This window comes from Aulonocara stuartgranti, assembly GCF_965226115.1.
Source record: "Aulonocara stuartgranti genome assembly, chromosome: 12".
Taxonomy (NCBI): Eukaryota; Metazoa; Chordata; class Actinopteri; order Cichliformes; family Cichlidae; genus Aulonocara; species Aulonocara stuartgranti.
The window spans coordinates 2,685,723-2,705,634 of record NC_138948.1 but is presented as its reverse complement, the minus strand read 5'-3'; the positions used below and the strand labels follow the sequence as shown (position 1 = coordinate 2,705,634).

The 19,912-nt window shown below is 43.4% G+C and overlaps 1 protein-coding gene across 1 annotated transcript in view; it reads right to left on the bottom strand.

The window, feature by feature from the left end:
* smarca2 (SWI/SNF related BAF chromatin remodeling complex subunit ATPase 2) overlaps nucleotides 1-19,912 on the bottom strand; it is a 56,670-nt gene that overhangs the window by 4,301 nt on the left and 32,457 nt on the right. The window contains exons 24-33 of the mRNA XM_082555155.1: nucleotides 19,744-19,910; nucleotides 14,936-15,099; nucleotides 12,912-13,139; nucleotides 12,441-12,518; nucleotides 11,268-11,486; nucleotides 7,701-7,921; nucleotides 3,376-3,481; nucleotides 2,877-2,978; nucleotides 2,449-2,578; nucleotides 1,846-1,979 (exon numbers count right to left, since the gene is read on the bottom strand). Of these exons, the coding sequence (XP_082411281.1) occupies nucleotides 1,846-1,979; nucleotides 2,449-2,578; nucleotides 2,877-2,978; nucleotides 3,376-3,481; nucleotides 7,701-7,921; nucleotides 11,268-11,486; nucleotides 12,441-12,518; nucleotides 12,912-13,139; nucleotides 14,936-15,099; nucleotides 19,744-19,910 (1,549 nt within the window). The remainder of the gene's footprint in view (nucleotides 1-1,845; nucleotides 1,980-2,448; nucleotides 2,579-2,876; nucleotides 2,979-3,375; nucleotides 3,482-7,700; nucleotides 7,922-11,267; nucleotides 11,487-12,440; nucleotides 12,519-12,911; nucleotides 13,140-14,935; nucleotides 15,100-19,743; nucleotides 19,911-19,912) is intronic.

The window sequence follows — 19,912 nt, the reverse complement described above, 5'->3', positions numbered from 1 at the left end:
ACATCCGCTACAGTAGGTGGCAGCGTTCTTAGGATCTGTACTTTACTTGAGCAGTTAATGTTGCAGATATATTTAAATGTATTTATGGATTTTGTTTAATTTTATTTTTCAGAATCAAATGGTTCAAAAAATGTTTATAGTTTGAAGAAGGATGTTTTTATATTTCAGGCAAATCGATGCACTTTGTCTGTAGTAGTTTAGAGAGTCGCAGTACTAGTACATGTACTTAAATCCTTTCTGTTACAGACTAAACAACATTGTTAGTCTTTGTTTTAAGTTGATCTATATTTCTTTCTTTTATGCTGTCTTTAATGTTAATAAGGATACAATGTTATGCAGAAATGTACTTATAATAACAATTTTATAGACAAATGATACTATTTATAGTGACAGGGGAGAGTGGGCGGGGCGTGAAATGTTTTCTTCTTCCTCAGGGGGGCGTAACAGAAAATGATTGCCGGTTCGAGCCCCGGCTCGGACAGTCTCGGTCGTTGTGTCCTTGGGCAAGACACTTTACCCTACTTGCCTACTGGTGATGGCCAGAGGGGCCGATGGCCAGAGGGGCCGATGGCGCGATATGGCAGCCTCGCCTCTGTCAGTCTGCCCCAGGGCAGCTGTGGCTACAACTGTAGCTGCCTCCCCCAGTGTGTGAATGTGAGAGTGAATGAATAGTGGCATTGTACAGCGCTTTGAGGGCCCTGAAAAGCGCTATATAAATGCAATCCATTATTATTTCATTATTTATGGAAAAAGATAGATGAAAATAAAAAAAAACTTCTGACCAGGGTAAGTCAATCAGGTTTAGCTGGCAGCAGTGAGGTGCCAGGGCCACCCCTCGGCCTCCCAGTAGATGCACCCATGGTATAAAAGTTGACCTCTGACCTTGAAGTCAAGGTCACTGGGATTCAAACTCATTCAAGATTTTTAGTACGTTCACCTACGGTATCAACTGAAAGTCCTACATCACCTCGTTCTCACAGTATCGCACAATAAATGGAGAATATAAACGTGTGGTTTCTACATGCACCTGTTACACTCTGCTTCACAAACATGCTCCGTAAACCATGTTTAAGAAATATTTAGGACTCATTTACATCCTTCTGAGGGTCCTTTGGGTCTTTAGATGTGCGATTTGGCTTTTAAATGAGCGGCAAACGCCACATCAACACAGATAAAAGACGTGATAGCTGACGAGGAATTAAAGGGTGCTTCACGGAGCTTTGTGACTGTCGGTATATGAGACCAAAGCCAGGGGAAGCTCACTCTATAAGAGTAAACAGTGAATTTGGAAGATGGTCTTCAAAGACTTTGAGTGTGATTGCATCAGACGATTTACAAAGAAGTTAAAATCTTCAAAATCTCATCCCACGAGATCAATTAAACTTTTCCCTGTGTGAGTGGCTGAAGCTGCCTGTATGTGCTACGTCTTATTCCTGCTGCTGTACCGAGCTAACACCGAGCTAACTTCAGGAGAAACTTCTATAGTTTGTAACCACAGAACAGCGTTTATGTGGCCTCATCGTGGTTTTATTCCCGCATAGAACAGACAAAGGAGCAGAAAGAAAGGAGAGAGGGGAGGATACAAGGTGTATTTGATAGTGGGCACAGACGTGGTGCCTGCACAGCTTTAACTTCACATCAGCGGAGGCTGAACAGCAGAAGGCGGATAATACTGGGAAATATAGCGAACTGAACGTCATTATCTACATAAGCATTTGGTTTCACATAAGTACACTACAAGTTTTTATCCTTTTATTCTACAGAAGATTTAATGCCAGCCAACAGCTGCTGATGGACCTGAACCACCTGTGTCGGCAACATAAGTACAATTATTTTACAACCTACATTATCATCCTGGTCCTCGTCGCTGTCGTCGTCGCTGACCACCGGCTTGGCCTTCCCTCGGCTCTGCCTCTTCTTGCCTTTGTCGTGGCCGCGTGCCTCCCTGCTCAGCTTGATCTTTACCCGCACTGACTTGGCTGAAACACGGGAGAAACGTGAACAGTCTTGCACCGCTTCCCTTCAGCATGTTTGAGAATAAAAGCTACGACATCCTGTTTAACCAAACATATTAGAAACGAAACTATTTGTTGAACGTTTAGCTGACATGGTAGATTTTTATGCTGGAGGCCGTTTCTAATGCAGGGCTGTCAGGGATTTGTGTTGATACTCAATCTCTCAGGTGTCATTACTGCACATCAGCTGTAGTTCGTGGTTTTAAATGCTTTTTAACATTTCACAATAAATGTCCTCCCTTAATAATGACTCACTCCTATGTCTAAAACATCACTTTCGTCTGTCAGCAGGAGTGCACGGGGCTCCCGCTGCGATGAATATAAAACCCGAGCAGCGTTCGCCGGGTTTGCACTGAGAAGAATTTCAATGAGACAACCAAAGGTCTCTGGTGTGTGTGTGTGTTGGTACGCGTAGCCACAAAGTGCGTCTCACCCTCGGCCTCTGAGTCATCGTCGTCGTCCTCCTCCTCCTCCTCACTGTCGTCATCGCTGTCATCGTCCTTGGCGATCTTCTGTCTGGCGCTCTTGAAAACAGACTGAAGAACGATGGAGTCCTCGTATATCTGCGGGGGGGTGTACAGTTCATTTTAGGCTAGCTCAGTGCTAATAACTATAACACCATGTGTTTGCAAACGAGCTCGAGTCCGACAGAACAGGAGCCGATCAAAGCAACGCCGAGCTCCGTCTAGCCAAGATTCTCAGGGGAAAGCCCGTCACCGACCAAACAGCTGGCCCCGCCTACACACAATCATTCTAACCATATATAAATATATAAAGCTATTCTAGAGAAGTCCCGGAGTACCAACAAAGCCCCGGAGATGAGCAGGAAAATGAAGAGAGTTCCACAGCAGGGTTTCTGACCTGGGATCCCTCCAAGTTGAAGGTCTGTGCGTTTTGACAGAGCAGCATCACGTCCTTCTCCAGGTCCCCCACGTTCCTGTATTTATGGTTTCTCACACGTTCCTGTTGAAAGACAAAAACAGAACAGCGGCACTGAGCGACGCCTACATCCACACAGGTCGCACAACCTTAAACTACATCGACATCAAGCTTCACCGTCTGCCCTTCCTTTCAAATCCATCATGACATGAAGCTCCACGGACGGTGAATTTACCGGACTATTCGAGCAACAGAGAAAAGAGCTGATTGTTAAATACCAAAAACTGTTGGAACTAAATTAAAACTAATAGATTACCACAAACAGAAACTTCTTTGATCTTTTAAATACATTTAAGGAGTTTCTCATCTTACTGAGTATTCTCTTCTATTAAAGGACCTGGAGTTATAATTTTCAGCCCTTTCTTTCCCGCTAACCCGTCCCTCCTTTGCACAAATGAATGGATCATCTTAGATCACAAACCTTGATTTTTTTGAAGTCCACGGGTTTTCGGATCAGTTCGTAATATTCTGGGAGTTCCTTCCTGGATGGAAGCTGGACAAACACTTCACTGAGTTGCCTTCCAGAGCTGGAAAAACAAAAACAGCAGTTTGTATGCCGTCAAACTCTACTGCACACTAACACTGCCGGTGCTTTCTATCACAGACCAACAGTCATCACAGCGCTGCAACAAAGAGCGAGCGCAGGAAGCCTCGTGGGACGGATGCTGCGGTCAGACTGCTGTAGTGTTTCTAATAAAACGAGACCAACTGGGTGTAAATGTTACTTTAGGTCTCATTTAAGGACACCATTAATATTTTAAGATCCACATCACTGTGGGAGTTATTGCTTTCTGCTTTCAGGCCCCTCTCCTCTGCAGCAGCTCCCAGCTTGGACACTTTAAACGTTGATAAAGCACAAAGTTAAACCTGGATCAGGTGACCCTCAGTTACACTGACACAGGTTCAGACTGCCGGGGGACATTTCTTCACGCCTCTCCTCTTTTAAACATGCATGTTTATTTTCCCCTCAGCATTTGTCATTTCTCTCACATAGTGTTTTGTTTTTATCTCTCTATGGCCGGGTGGGGAGGCCTCGAGGGCCGGTGTCCTGCAGGTTTTACATCTCACCCTGGGTCAACACACCTGAATCACACGATTAGTTCGTTACCAGGCCTCTGGAGAGCTTAAAGACATTTAAATCAGCTGTGTTGGATCAGGGACACATCTAAAACCTGCAGACACCGGCCCTCGAGGCCTGGAGTTGCCCACCCCTGATCTATTGTCTCCTTCTTGACCCTACAACTGGTCACGGCAGATGGCTGTCCATACCTGAGCCACCTGGAGGTTTTTGCTTCCCACTATCGCCAAGTGCTGCTCACATTAAATCATCTAATTGTATCGATGTCTCTCTTGCACTGTGGGGTCTTTTTACTTTTAGCTGAGGGCCCAGCACATGGAGAAGTGAGATATAACATTTTGTCAGACTGAACAGCAAACTTAGAAAAAGGAGAACTAATAATGACTTTAACGAAGGGAGAAGTTAATTACTGTGATTTACGCTGATCACAATCATCAGCATCAGTGTCTGCAGACATCGGTCTCTGTGGGAGCGTCACTCCTGTCAGAGAGGTTCATATTCTACTACACATGATTGATAAAGTGACTACTGCAAAAAGAATTACCAAAGACTTTTATTCTCCTGAACACAGAAACATTACTTCCCATCAGAGAGGTTTTGGCTTTCCCCCAAAGCAAAACCACCAGAGCTGGAACAAAATTCATTTTAAAGCAGTTAGATTAGAAGTCGGGCTTCAGATGCTAAAATATTACTTTATCAAATGGCCAGAAATAACAAGTGTTTGGGTGAGTTTAAAGTTAGCAAAGCAAAGAACAGTTGGAAGGATCTCAGAGTGCCAAGAGTCAGAAAGAAGTGAAGTTGGAGATCAGGAGGAAAAACGAAGCAAGCGCAGAGCTGTGACAGGTTAGCTCCTGAAACCATCTGACGTGCGAGCTGTTTTCACAGATACCCCGAGTACAGAGGCCCTCTCTGAACACAGAAAGTAAAATGCCAGCAGTAATCAAACTTCACTCAAAGTATTCGGTAGTATTTTACACCCTGAAATACCCACTTATTTTCCTGCTAGATGATATTTAAGGCAATAATTATGAACTAGATCTGTTGAGTCTTCTGAAACGATATCCAACACACAGCTGCAGCAGTGAGCCTGCGGTAACGGTGTGCACGAAGACCGACGGCGGCGTCTTTACCTGCAGTTTCTCCAGAGTTTGTGAAAATAGAAAAGAGAGATAAGGAGGATGAGGAGAACCCAGCTTGCTCCTGTCACTAAGATCAACTCATCTGCATTTGTAAGAAAGCACACACGCCATTTTTCTCTCAAATGTCCGATATCATCTGTTAGATTCTGCCAGCACTGACTTCCCTTCTTTTTGTGTACAGAGACTTGGCAGAAACACTAACATTTCAACATGTGGGATTATTTTTAAGGATCTCCTTGTGGCTTCATCAATCATTTTATACCAGGCCAGCTCTTAATCAGAAAGAAAAATACTGAAATCTCAAATCTGCAGTCATTAATTTAGGAGTTCAAGGGGAAGAAATACAAGCAACTAAGAGATGACGTTCCACAGCATCAATCATCGGACAGCGTTTCCACTGTTCTCGCTCAGCTGCCTGAATCCAAAGGGCTCACAATTAACATTTAAACACTTTGGATTAACTTGAGCTGTCCGGTGTGTGACATCAGGAAAATAAATGGATAACTTTATTTCGACAAAGCAGCCAAAAACAGTCACAATGACGCAAGCAGCAGAACAGCTGAGCTTCAAGGCTCCTGAATGTGGCAGCTCGGTGCGTCAGACTGTGCTGCGTGAACTGAAACCACAGGGATGGACGGAGGGTTCAGGACGGGTTTAATATCTTTGATGTATGACGCCTATCAAGCCCAGCAACAAAGACTTTAGGAAACACACTCAACTGCTGACTCCCATCAAAGAGCTGGGGTTGGAGTGGAAATGTGACGGTGAAGCTTCTTGATGGAAAAACTATTGATTTAGAAACCAATTGTTCTGTGCGTGACACATCATACTTGGAAACCACAGGTGTTGCCAAACAAGCCGTAACCTGTTTCCTGGATGCTGCTGTTGCCTCCACTGAGGAGATAAGCATTTATTACATTCCAGCAACAGCTTGAACTCCGCCCGCATTTGCTTTAAGCAATGCGGAGTCACACTTTGTTTTATTAGGAAACATCACTGTAACCCAGGGATCCAAAGTCCTGCACTGGAAATTTCAAATTCTGCCCCAGTCAAGTGTGGAGAGAGCAGCGCCAGAGTCGTGATTGAGATGCTCTGGGAAGAACAACCATCAACAGGGAGAGGAAAGAATTCGACTTCTGGAACGGCAGGTAGCAGTTTCCTGGAAAAGCTTCAGCCGAGCAGTGAGCCAGTGCACTTCAGAGCAACGTGAACACAAATGCATATGTTCTGTCATGCATGGGTGGATGTCACAGGGAGATGCATGCTCGTGACTCTGCATGTGGGCAAAAGAGAAAGTATCCAGACACAACAAATCAGACGCACACTTATTTTCTTTGGCTTGTTGGGAAGAACCAATGCGAGGTTCCCGTTTCTCAGACATTACCTCACGTCTGCTCATTTTCACCGTGCCGACCAGCGAGAAGGCTGTACTTTCCAGTGGATAGTCACGCCACTATTTGCTACACTCTCACAAACGGGGCCACCTTTTTGCATGCAAACGTAAATTTTACTGTAACCACGACAAGTTAACCTTCTCAGGTCAGTTCATGTACTGAGGGTGACGCTCCTCAAGCACCGAGCTCCTCGTTAGCTAGATTTTTAACACATGCTGAATCAGCTCTTCCTCCGGTTGGTTTCCCCACCGTCCCTGCTGCCTTTATGAGGGACTTGGTTTGGATATCGATGACCACGGGATGATCTATTGGCCAATCTATCGATTTAAGTTTGACAGCAGCAGCTCGCTCGCTTGCAAACAAAAGACAACAACAAAAACAAAACCTTAATATGTGTTGATAAAAGAACTTAAAGGAACACTTTCCTCTGCTACAAATCAGGTGTTAGTCCCAGTCACCCCAAGACTGGAGGGTCCTCCTCCTATATTTGCTATGTAAGTAATTTTATTCCTTCCTCGGAGTCTCCACAGGATAAGCCCACTGCTCCACTCCTATAAGCATTTGTACCTTTCAGACAGCCAAATGTAATCTGGCACGCATTCTTGTGTTTCTTTGCAGCTCCGGAGCTAAATGAATTATGCTGCACAGCTCTGAAGAAATAAATATATGCATAAGAAGGTCGTCTAGTGTTTCAGAAGGCCCGCTCTGAATGGAGAGAGTACAACTGTAATTAAAGTTTTAACAGCTTTAATGCTGCTGGTGTGAAATGAAAAATAAGGCAGTGCTTTATTTAAAGTCCTCTCATTTGGTAAGAACCTATTTGGACCTTCCTCTATAACCACAGGGCTTTTAGCTAATGTTCTACTCAACTTTATAACGTGTTTCCATAAGTTATATGCTATGGAAATAACACTGAACACGGAGTTACTAGAGTGTCTAATCAGATCAGCTATTATATACATCATCCAGCCAATTATTAGACTCGTTTCATTCATCCCAAAAGGCCTGTTTGATGTGAATCACCTGTTTGATGCTATTTTTCCTGAATGGTTGTACAATGGAAAGATGAATTGCTGGTATATTAACTGTATGATACGTTATCTCAAACATGCAGCAAGTCTCTGGATGATCTCACCCGTCTCTGTAGTTGATCACTGTATCAATGATGGCGTTCATTTGCTTGGTGAGTTTGGGCGGGTTGGGGGACAGCTTCTCTGCTGGCGGTCGTCCACGTCTCTTCTTGGCCTTCGCGCCTCCGTCCTCTCTGCCGGAGTCCTTGTCCTGACGTCTTTTGCGTTTGCGCTTTTTCAGCCGGATCTCCTCCTCCATCTCCTCCAGGTTTCCATCTTCAATCGCCTAAAACGTGAAAAGAGCCACAGCGGAGCTGAGGTCAAACCTACAGCAAGGATCTCAACAATCAAAAACAATTCTCGTTGCAAAGATTCAGAGATTATCAGTGGTGCATGCTGTTACACTGTAGGACCAACAGTGTTTTCACATTGGGCAGGATGCACTGTGCTCTGAAACCCAGTATCATTAATGACTGTTTAATGATGATCTGTTGTGACCTGAAAAATGTCCGTTTTCCGAGACAACAGGAAGGAAAGCCACACAACTTGTTGTAGGTCGATGAAAAGTGTCAAAATGTTTGATTTGTTAAGTTTCCTCGGAGCAATCTAGGAGAAAAGCTCTTGATGTATTAAAGCACAGAGGTACAGAAAACCACGGCGAGAGGTTTTTGAAGGCCCAAGCTATGTAATCATTTTGGAGCAACATATGCTGCCAGACTGCAGAAACCTTTTTCAGGAAGACCCTGCTTATTTAAGCAAAACCATGCCAAACTGCATCCTTTGTGTCGCACCCCGCTATTCAATACCCATCAGCTGTTGGACCCTTTAATCATACAGCTTCATCTGTAAAATATTTACATACCCAGTGTGTCTTTTGTCCTGCCTCCCTCCCCTCATCCTTCAGCCTGGTGAAAGGAAGTTCTTCCTTCCCACTGTTGCCAAGTGCTCATAGAGGGCCGTGTGATTTGTTACTCTAGGTTCTTAACCTCACAACATAAAGTGCAGAGAGGCGATTGTTCTTTTGATTCACTGCAATCAATTCAACTGAATTTATATAAAATACAACTGAACTGAATAAAAGGTTTAGCCAAAGACTGCCTTTGGAAACAGGCCTGTTAATGTACACAACGTTCATATTTTGAAATCCACTCAGTACTTGTTGATATTTTATATGACTCAAACCATTTGAGTTGGGGGATGCTTTGCTCCCTGACAAACGATTTCTATGATCATCACACCTCTAGCTTTGTTATATTGCTTAAAGGTTTAAGTCGTTTTCTTTTAATTAACGTTCGTCTGAAACTCAGTTGACAGTGTTTCAATATATTCTCACCTTGGCCTGAAACTTTCTTCTTTCTATTTTCGTTCTCCCACAGAACTGAGCTAAAGTCAATAAAACGGATCTGAGTTTGTCTCTCCAGGGAACATGTCACACTTTATTTGCTGAGTGTGAATCGGTGCCTTTAGCATCAAATCAAGCAAAACTACAGCATGCAGCCATAATGAGACTTAGGTTAAACTGTTACTTGCATATATATATATATATATTAGGGGTGCAACGATATTCGTATCGATATTGAACCGTTCGATACAGTGCTTTCGGTTCGGTACGCATATGTATCGAACAATACAACATTTGTAATTTATTTTATCAATTTTCCTTCTGACGATGCTGTCTGTGTTGAGCGCTCAGTGAATCTGTGTTCGACTACTCCGCCTAGGCTGCACTGTCCAGCGCAGATCCACTGAGCGCTCAACACAGACAGCATAGTCAGAAGGAAGAGCGCAGGGCAAGCTAGCGAGACAGAAGTTAAGCTCTCCTTGCAACAAGCAAATTGAACCTCATTCAGATCTGGCGTTTGGAATTATTTTGGTTTTCATGTGACGTATGACCCTGAAGGTAAGCGAGTCATGGACTAAAGTAAAACAGTATGTTGGATGTACCATGCAATGCTCAATTACATTGGTGTGAACTAGTGTGCTAGCGCAGTTAGCTCGTTAACGTGTTGGCCGTCTAGCCCCATGCACGGAGCGATCGGCGATAGCTCGTTAACGGAGATTTGCCGTGTTGTGGCGTTAAGGTCATTTCAACGAGATTAACCTGAAAGCACTAGTGGGAACACAACGAATATGACTGCACATTTACGCTGACATCATCCTAGTGCAAAGACAAAAACAACAAGCATGCTACTAACTTTAGCCGAGTCATTTAGACAGCTGTTAGCACAGGATTCTCCTTATGCTGCTGAGAATATAGCCCAGAAGAAGCTATAGTATAGCTTTTATTTTGGAAAGAGCCATTTCTCTGTAATAAACTCTCTTTTCCAAAGATGAGTGATTCCTCAATCAGATACAGGGCTTGCAATATCGCTAGCCCGACGTCCCGGAGCTAGCGATCTTTCCAGTCGGGCTACAAAAATCTCTCTCTTCCCTGCCCGTCGGGCTATTGTATGAAAAATATATGTCAATGCTTTTGCATTCTTTCAGAAATGTAGCTGGGTAATTATGTCATTGGCATCGGTGAGCCACTGTCAATATGTGACATATTGAAATCGCGTTTGAATTTGCGCTTGTTTTTTTTGCTTTCACTTTGCAATCGTGCGAACTGTGTATAGAGAGCGACAGCACTGATCTGTGAGTGATGATAATTTGTGCACCAATTCCTCTGACATCGTCTTATTAATCGTTAGCTTACTATGCAAACATGACAAGTGAAATCTCCCGCAGCTTAAACATGTGAGAGGTTGATCGCGCAGAGAATCGCTGAGCTTATGTGAGTGAGTGTGTAAAAGCATTTCAGTTCTGCTGAGCCAAATAAGACAGGTCAGGGTGAAGAAGTGACAGCCAAAGAAAAGCTTACCACAAAACGGAAAAGTTATGACAAATCAGACTATGAGGCAAAAAGAAAGTGCAGCTTTATGGTTTCATGGACAAAATAATTTCTGTGGCTGCAATATGACGAGCTAAATAACCAGGGCTGCACATAAGTGGTCCGCAGGTGCGCATTCACTGTCAAAATAAAAAACACGCACAAGGGTTAGGGTTAAATTTAAAAACTGTACTTTTGAGTTAAAATATATATTTATAATTTTAATAAATGACAAATTAAAAATGCATGAACATTTTTTTTGTATCGAAAAAATATCGAACCGTGACACCAAAGTATCGAACCGAACCGTGAATTTTGTGTATCGTTGCACCCCTAATATATATATATATATATATATATATATATATATATATATATTATTAAAGAGTACTGTCATTAGTGAGGCACTTTTAACTTACCTGTCTGCTTTACAGTATTTCTAAAAATGCTGGCAGTGGCCAGTGCGACTCCTCAGCCTTCTTGTCGACACATCTATGGTATTAATTTGAAATTCTAAGTCACAACCTTGAGGCCGAGGTTACTGAGACTTCAAACTCCTACATCATTTTGTTCTCGAGTTATCGCATTCACAACATTTTCAGAAAACGTGACCTGCGGCGCGGGGTGAATCACATTTATCACCTATGATCGTATAATTAACTGCTGAGGTTCCAGGTGAAGCAGCAGGAAAAAAACACAAAACCCTCTAACTTGGCTGCAGCGTGGAGACTGAGGCTGACATGATAACGAAACACGTTTTTACCCGCAGCCACTGTTTTTCAGTCAGCGTGTCGCTGTAGTCCACGTCCCGACGGCAGCGAGACCCTCGACCAAACATCTTCTCCTCCTCCTCTTCGTAGGTGAGCCGCTCCACTTCGGCGTCGTCTTTGATGATCCAAGAAGGCAGCTCGTCCTCCTCCATTAGGCGAGGCTTACGCTTTGGGTTCCTAGCATCCTCCCTGCGCCGGTCCATGTCCATGCGCTTAGACGGCAAGAACAGGAAACACACATCAGGTTAGAGTGAAACACACAACTCTGAATGCTTTAGGCTTACTGCACCAGTGGTGGCAACTTCAGTAACCCGAGCGACAGAATACGAGTTGAGTTTCTACTTAAACATATCGTGTATCGCGATACAGATAACAAATATCGCGATATTAGATTGTCTTCATGTTGCCCAGCCCTCGACTGAATGAGAGGCTAATATGGAAAAAACAGCCTTAGTCCTTATTCATAGCTTCACTGCAGCATTTTGGATCAGCTGGAGGCTTTTAGGGAGTTTTTAGAGCTGCCAGGAAGTAATGTTGTGTTATGAGAGTTTGCAGAAGTCAGGAGAAGAAGGTATTTTTACATTTCACTTAGATTACAGTCACCAAAACAGAGCAGCTTTCTTGTGCAGATTAAACTGTGGAATCTATCTGAAGGTCTTTGTCTTGGTGCCCGCTGTAATAACAAGTTTTACAAACAGATGGCTGCTCAGTGGCTCGACTCGCTTCTAGGAAGAGTTAAGAGACCAATGAAAATCGCAGGAGGCCGAGCTTATGTGGTGAGAATCTAAAAAAAAAAAAGAAACATTAGAAATGTGATCTTAGTGATACGCTGAGCCAACACAGAGGACCATGATGAGTAGCAAAGAGTGAAACTGCTATGGGGTGTCCTCTGAATCACTCCAGATTCACACTCCCCGCATCAACTGGTCTTAAATTAATTTATCGTGCAAAAGGCAGCATCTGGCAGGGGACGGGCCTCAGTACAGGTGACATTTAACCACACAAACAGCCTTGACATGAACCTATAATCAATTTGTCTTACAGATGTGAAAGAACCAGCTTCTCTATTTTGGGTGAATTAATATTGTAACACCTGTCATTTCAACAATTTTACATTGAAATGGCAATTTTACTTTCAATCTTGCAATGATGTGTCATTATCTTACCATGAAGAGCTCAAATTCATCCTCATTGCGGGCTATCATCTGGTTCAGAGTTTCATCATCAGGCACCTCATCTTCCTCCTAAAATAGCAAAGGAGGCAGGTGTTAGCAGACAGTGTTCTTCACAAGTGAAACACAATCATCTCACGTTCAGCTCAAATCAAGTATGGTTTACAAATTTTAATCAGCCGCCACAGAAAATGAAACTAAAGCGATTACTAAACCCTGGAACAGGGCTCTAGACTAACTTTTTGCCATGGTTGCACTGTGCAACTGTGCTGGAATATTAAAAGGATGAATAACTCGTATCAAAGGAATCATCCGAGCCTGCAGTAGTTCTATTAAACCAAAGCATAATTTAACTGAAGACCAAATGTTCAGGGAAGAGTCATGTAAAAAATATAACACCTCATCTTCTTCCCCAAACGATGCTGTCTTGGAGGCAAACAACAACATATGGAAATACGATCCTACCTCGTTCTGCTCCTCGTGCTCCAAGATGGCCTGGAGAAAGACGCGGCGCTCGTGGCCCGACGACTTCTGGTCAAACATGCCGGCCTGGATGACCTTCTGATCAACGTTCAGTTTGTATTTGGCAGCAGCCAAGATTTTCTCTTCGACGCTGTTGACAGTGCAGAGACGAAGCACGCGCACCTCGTTCTGCTGGCCGATGCGGTGAGCCCGGTCCTGAGCCTGAAGGTCCTGCATCAACATAAAGGAGGCTGTTTTACATTAAAGCTGGAAAAAACTCTACTGAACCACTGAGACAACACGAATGACTGTCAGCCCGACAGCCAGGCTAACAGCACCGTCTCTGTTCCAACTGTACCAACTCTCCTGAAAACACCGGAAAAACTCAACAGTAGCACCTGACGCGATACCAAAGCCATCGCCTCCCACAGTCCACTCTGTGAAATTCATCTGGAGTCAAGCTGCGGGCTGCTTCACAACCCGATGCCATTTTAAAAATTAATCAATGATTCTCGCCAAAGTCAAAATGGATTAGTTGTCAACCCTGTCACAAATCAATGTAGTGGGGTATCAATAAGATATGAAGCCAGGCACAGTTCATCTGGTTTGCATATCACTGGAAACCTTTGGAGCCAGAAAGCAAAGGGAAATAATTTATTTAATATTTTAGTCACTTAATTATTTGACTTTTTGTAAATTTGAGGTTTAATAAACTCCCGGCTGGCGCTGGACAAGCTAAAGCTGGAAAAAAAGAGCTACTTGGAAATGAAGATGAACTCTTTGTTCCAGTTACTGTATTATGGCGTCTTTTTCATGTGTTTGCTTCAACATACAGCACTGTGCAAAGGTTTTAGGCAGGTGTGAAAAACGCTGTAAACAAAGAACGCTTTCAGAAATATAAATGATTGTTTATTGGCCCCAAATGTGTTCTGCAGCAGGACAACGAGCCCAAGTATACAGCCAAAGTCATTAAGAACTATCTTCAGCATAAAGAAGATCAAGAAGTACTGGGAGCGATGGTACGGCCCCCACAGAGCATCTGGGGTTACATAAAGAGACAGGATGTGAGGACCATCTGTGGGTGGAACAACCGACCAGCTGAGTTCCTTCAAAACCTGTGTGCACGTGTACGTAGAAGAAGGCAAAGGGCGGTCCCGCCAAAGACTGATGTGATTTAGATTTCACTGCATTTTGTTCATTGATGAAAATAAATGATTAACACTTCCTTTAAAAAAAAGCAGCGTTCTTTGTTTACAGCATTTTTCTCACCTGCCTCAAACTTCTGCACAGGACTGTATGTATGGTTCTTATAATAGAGCTTGTTTCTACGGGCTTTCTTCCACCGAGTGCCCGTGAGCTCATTTCCAGATTGTTGCTGTTATTGTTGCTAGGCTACAGAATCATTTTGTTCGTTGTTAGATTGTAAATGATTGGCTGACGGCCAGGGACGCTTTCACTGACGTTCCTGCTTTTGATTGGCTGGTTAGAGGGCAGCAGTGGGTACAGCGGAGAAAGAACCTGATCTCTGTGGGATTTGTATAGAAAACAGGCACAGCCATCTTTTTACAACACAACACAGAAATATAAAATCCAGGTAAACGCACACTTAACAAAACAACCTGAAATATGGTCAAAGGAGCTTGCAAAGAAAAGCGTCTGGACTTCTTTAAGTTGCTTGAAGACGTTTCACCTCTCATCACACCCGAAACTCTGGCTGATTGGGACCCACACCCAGTTTCACACCTTGGCTCAGGAGATTAGAGGATCATCAGGGGTCCTTTTGTCCCTCTGTGGGGGGTTATTCCCACTAGGTTTATATCTGGGACTCTCCACCATTTGACCTTAGAACTGAAGAAGCTTCTCGGATGAGAGGTGAAACGTCTTCAAGCAACTTAAAGAAGTCCAGACGCTTTTCTTTGCAAGCTCCTTTGACTACGATGACCTGGATGACTGAGAACCTTCACAGACATACAACCTGAAATATGATCAACATCATACTGAGCACTTCAAACTCTGTAGTCATGGACCTGGTGAGGGTTCCAGTCACTGTCGAAGATGACCACAGTGTCAGCAGCCTGCAGATTGAGGCCGAGGCCGCCAGCTCTGGTACTCAGGAGGAAGATGAAGTACTGAGAGCCTTCCTCATTGAATTTCTTCAGCAGTGCTGCTCGGTCCTCGGACTTGGTGGTTCCTGAAACACGAAATCTGTTTTTATTCTTTGAATTTTTATTTTACTATCTCATACAATTAATTATCAAATGAATCCTTAGATGCATTAAAGACATAAAACAAAGTAGGGCTGCTCGATTATGGCAAAAATGATAATCACGATTATTTTCACTGAAATTGAGATCTCGATTATTTGACGATATTTATTTAACAATAACAATGTATTGAATAATGACTTTCAAGATTGTCAAAAAATAATATAAAATAGTGTGCAAATACTGATAACAGTGCAAATGTTTGCAATATAAGAAATAAATGAAAAATGTAAACATCTATGTTTAGTGAACTTTGCAGTGTTGCTCTGTGGTGCAGCTACGACACCGTAGCAAAGTTTACACACTGTGTCTACTTGATCCACGTCTGACTCCGTGAACCATAATGTTTCCACACCACTGAAGTTTTTTTACCTCTCTTTTCAACCAACAGCAGTCACTCTCCTCTCCAAATAACTTCTGCTTAGCTTTCCGAGCTTCCCTCGGGTCCTCTTATTGTTGTGACGCGTGTTCGAAACGCAGAGCGGTGCGCTCGATTTGCCGCACGGAGCAGCGCGAGAGTAAAGCACAAGGGAGGTGCTAATCATCGGCTCAGTCATTTTTAATGATCGTTGAAAGCCCAGATCGTAATTTAGATTAAAATTCGATTAATTGAGCAGCCCTAAAACAAAGTAACCAAATACACACAGCAATGCAGAAACATCAAAAGGAAGTGAGACAATGAATAATAATCCATTTTCTAAAAGCAAAATGAGGCTGAACAGACATTCAAGAGAAACGGAGAGTGTATGAAAGAGATGCACATAACTTCAAAGAGTGTGACACACCACAGGCAAATAACATAACTGCATTAACAGGCCTGTTATGGTTTAGTATAATGAAGGGTCCGATCACCTGAACTGAACTATGTCGCTGTCATCTGTGGTACGGAATTAACTCCTAACAGGGATCCTTTAATATGTTCTGTTTCTGCTGATGTAGGCTAGAAACAAAAGGTTAAAAGACCTACATGGTGTAGGTCTTTTAACCTTTTGCATCATAAGAAACATCATCACTTTGTTTGAAGTCTGCATGAAGTTCTTCCTGTTGGTTTGCTCCAGCGTGTGTAAACTGCTCCTCATCTCAGACCAATCAAACTGTTTCAGAGGCGTCTCTAAAGGGCAAGTCCAGAGACGGGTCCAGAGTAAGGGGCTTACATCTTCATTTAGTTTGCTGTACTGTGCAGACAGTGGAAATGCTGAGCATCAAAATGATGTACTGCTTCAAACTGCAGACTGAAACTGTTAATGATTTGATGAGAACTCTTCACCACAAAACGCCAAGACAAAAATCACATCAGTGATTTACCGCCTTTCACATCCACGTCTGACCAAACGTATCTTATATATGTGGTTTGACCTTATAACAGCTTGTTTAGTTCCAGCTCACTGAGGCCGTTGGTGGCTTATGGGCATAAATGGGAAGTGGAAGGGCTATCCATAGAGTCATTCTGGTTATTGCTTTAAATAACAGCCAAGTGTTTCTGCAGGACATCATGAAGTCACTGCAACACAGACCTTTCCTTTTAATGCAAATTAACACTTTCTAAATTTCAAGAATTTCCCTCAAAGTATGCAAGAGTGGTGCTTTCATCAGAGTGAGGAGGACGGACCTCAAACACCGAGACAGATGGACAGCCAAGCAGCATGGAGGCATAAAAAGACGAAGACAGAGTCACTGCAAGCTGGTGTGAAGCAGGACCGGCTGCACTGTGTTCTTTAGCACAGGAGTGTGTAATGTGCTTTTATATCTAACAAAGTAAGACAAAAGTATTGAACTTCTATTTTTTTAATTGGCCCAACTGTGACAGTCTTTCCGTTTGTGATGAAACGCTTTTTGTTTCCACTGCTGGGAAAAACAAATCTGCAGTAAGGCTAAAATCAAGACTGATACGCTATCGAGTTAAACGTCCTATTGTGTTTCAGTATGAGTCCCGGGGGAAAAATCAATCAATCAATCAATCAATGACAGCTCCTCAGTGGATTCGGGTCTCTGCTGCCAGACCCAGCGGCTAATAACCCGTCTTTTGTTTGCGATGGCACGTGCGGGGATCTGGCTGTTGGTGAGTTACAACAAATTAAAATAGTCCTAATGGCAGAGGCAGGAAAGTTGTCCTTTAAACACCATATAATGTATTTAAAGGGCTCAATGCCCACAAATATACTGTGACTAATGCGCTGCGTTTCATTTACTGTTGGCCTTTCTAAACATGCTGCCCGTGACCGTTAGTTTGGTTCACATTTAATTCAAAAGCCATTTTTTAAGTTAAGTCAAGTGTTCTTCTAATAATTTCAGTGTTGCTCAAAATCCACGACTCAAAAACACATCACAGTGTAACAGCAAACCTCATGGACATCATCCTGCATCAACCATCAAGAATCGATTTTCATGCTTTGTTGTAAATCGCAGTGACAGCAGGTAACAACAAGACCCCCAAACAGAGGATGGTTTAGCAGGTGGTGGCCACAGATCGCTGCCCTCTCCTTATTCCTTGAATTATTTTTTTCTCTATGCTGCTTTTTGCCTGTTTTTTCCACTGCTGGTAGCGTGAGATAACCGCAGCCCAATTAAGTCCCACAGGCCGTCCAACTGCGCCAAGAGTGGCAAATCGATATGTGCCGTTATAAGAAGGTTTTTTTGGTGCTTCCCAGTACATTCTGAAGAATGTGGAAAAGACACCAGGACATCAACCCAGCAACAGGACTGGTATCTGCTCCTTTGTGTGAACACAAACAGGAAGAGCAAGCTAACAATACAAAGTGACCTCCAGCACGCTACTCATGCACATATCGGACCAAACCGCCAGAAACCAACTTCATGAGGTTGGCATGGGGCTCTAGAGTCCTTTAGTGGGACATGTGCTCACAGACAGCACTGTGTGGATCAACTCATTTGACCTGAGATCATCATGAGAACTGGCAGGTCTGGCAAAGCACCCCATTCTCTCCACAGATGCAAAACTGAGCCTGTGACAGATGTCAAAGAGTCTGGGGACGCCGTGGCGTGACCTTCATCCAGCATGAAGGGCAGTGGGTCAGTGGTGATTTGGGGAGGAAGTTTTTGGAGGGTTATTTAGACCTCCATATGCAGGCACTGGTACCCTGCCAGGGGATGAGCATCAACAACCGGTTCTTGTAGAGAAGCAGTTCCCGGTAAGTTTGATTCCTTGGAGTTGTTAATCTGTTTGCCTATCGATTTCGCTTACTGTGCTACAATCAGCTCAATCTAGTTCGTGTGCAGGAGAAGGAAAATGGTGGCTCACTCTGCACTGTATAGACCTTACTCTCTTATTCCACAAAAGGACAGAAGCATGATATTTAAGTGGAAACTGCATCCAGGACAGAAACAACTGCATCATGCTGCTAACACAACTTCAGCTCTTTGCTAGCACCTGCACAGATAGCATGCTAACGCTAAGCTAGCCAAGACCCCAGAGTGATCTTAAAGCTGAGAGAGTGCTGACTCCAGCTCCCAGCCAGACCCTGAACTTCAACAGGTAACAAACTGATGAGCCGTCAGGCTAAAGCCTGTGTTTCTATCTGTTCATGTTTCTAAAGTAGAATCACCATGACGATCGCTTTGAAGTCTTTCTATAATGGTTTCCATCTTTGGTTTGTGTTCATACCCAAATACGAAGAGAAAAATCGTTCATTGTGTTGGTGTGTATGACAGTAACCTATAGGTCTAGATGGTTAAATGGTAATTATGAGACGATGTTTCATGTCATTTTAAGAAGAAACACAAAAGTAATGTAACAAATTCAGTAATGTACTGCATTACTTTTAAGAAAATGTTCCGTGCAATATGTGCAACAGTTACTTTTTTTAACGATGGCCCCAACACTGATCACATCAAAGAGGGGAAAACCTCAAACATGCACAAACATTTGATCCACAGCATTTAAGTGTTATGTTTTTGATATGCTGCTAGTGATGGTGGTGACTCAAAGCAGAACCAGTGAGAACCCAGTGAGGACTGATAAGGAATAGACTCCAGTGTGGGAAACGAGGACGTGACTCGAGAACCTTTGGGATCTATCAGTGAATCTGAACCCACCAAACAGCACCAGAGTTTACCCAGTGGCTCACTAATGCCCCAGGACACCACATGCCGTCTCATCGGTTGTCCGTCCAGATGTTGTCGAGAGTGCGTCCAGGCATGTGGGAGCAACTTTGATCAGCCTGAGATTTCAGCTTTTAACTCTGACATTTGGTGTGATTTTGAATCAAGTCGATCATTTTGTTCTCAGTAAATTAGACACAAAGAACATCCGTACAGATTTTCAGCTCGAGTATTCGTGCATTGAGTCCCATGTGTGACTTCCACGGTTCCTTTCATTTTCTTGAGCAGTGCAATAATCCAGCAGCTCTAGCACTCACCACAAGGTGCTTTACTGTCTCAGGTAAAGATACTACAACATTAATCCCCTCACTGCATATCAACAAAACAAAGACAGGATCTGATTCTGTTTCCATTCAGCTTCTTTCAGGACTTTAAAATATGCTGATTCTGCCTTTGTCCTGATTCACAGGCTCAGCTCAGGACACCTCAAACAGATGTGTGTGTGAGCTCACCATCAAGACGCAAGTACTGAAAGTTGCGGTATCCGAAATAGTCCTCCATGATTGTCATGAGAGTGGTCATCTGGCAGAACAGCAGCACTCTGTGGTTGGTGGCCTGGAGCTTCGGTAGGATGCGATCGAGGAGCTCAAACTTCCCAGATGCTCTATACAGATCAGGCCT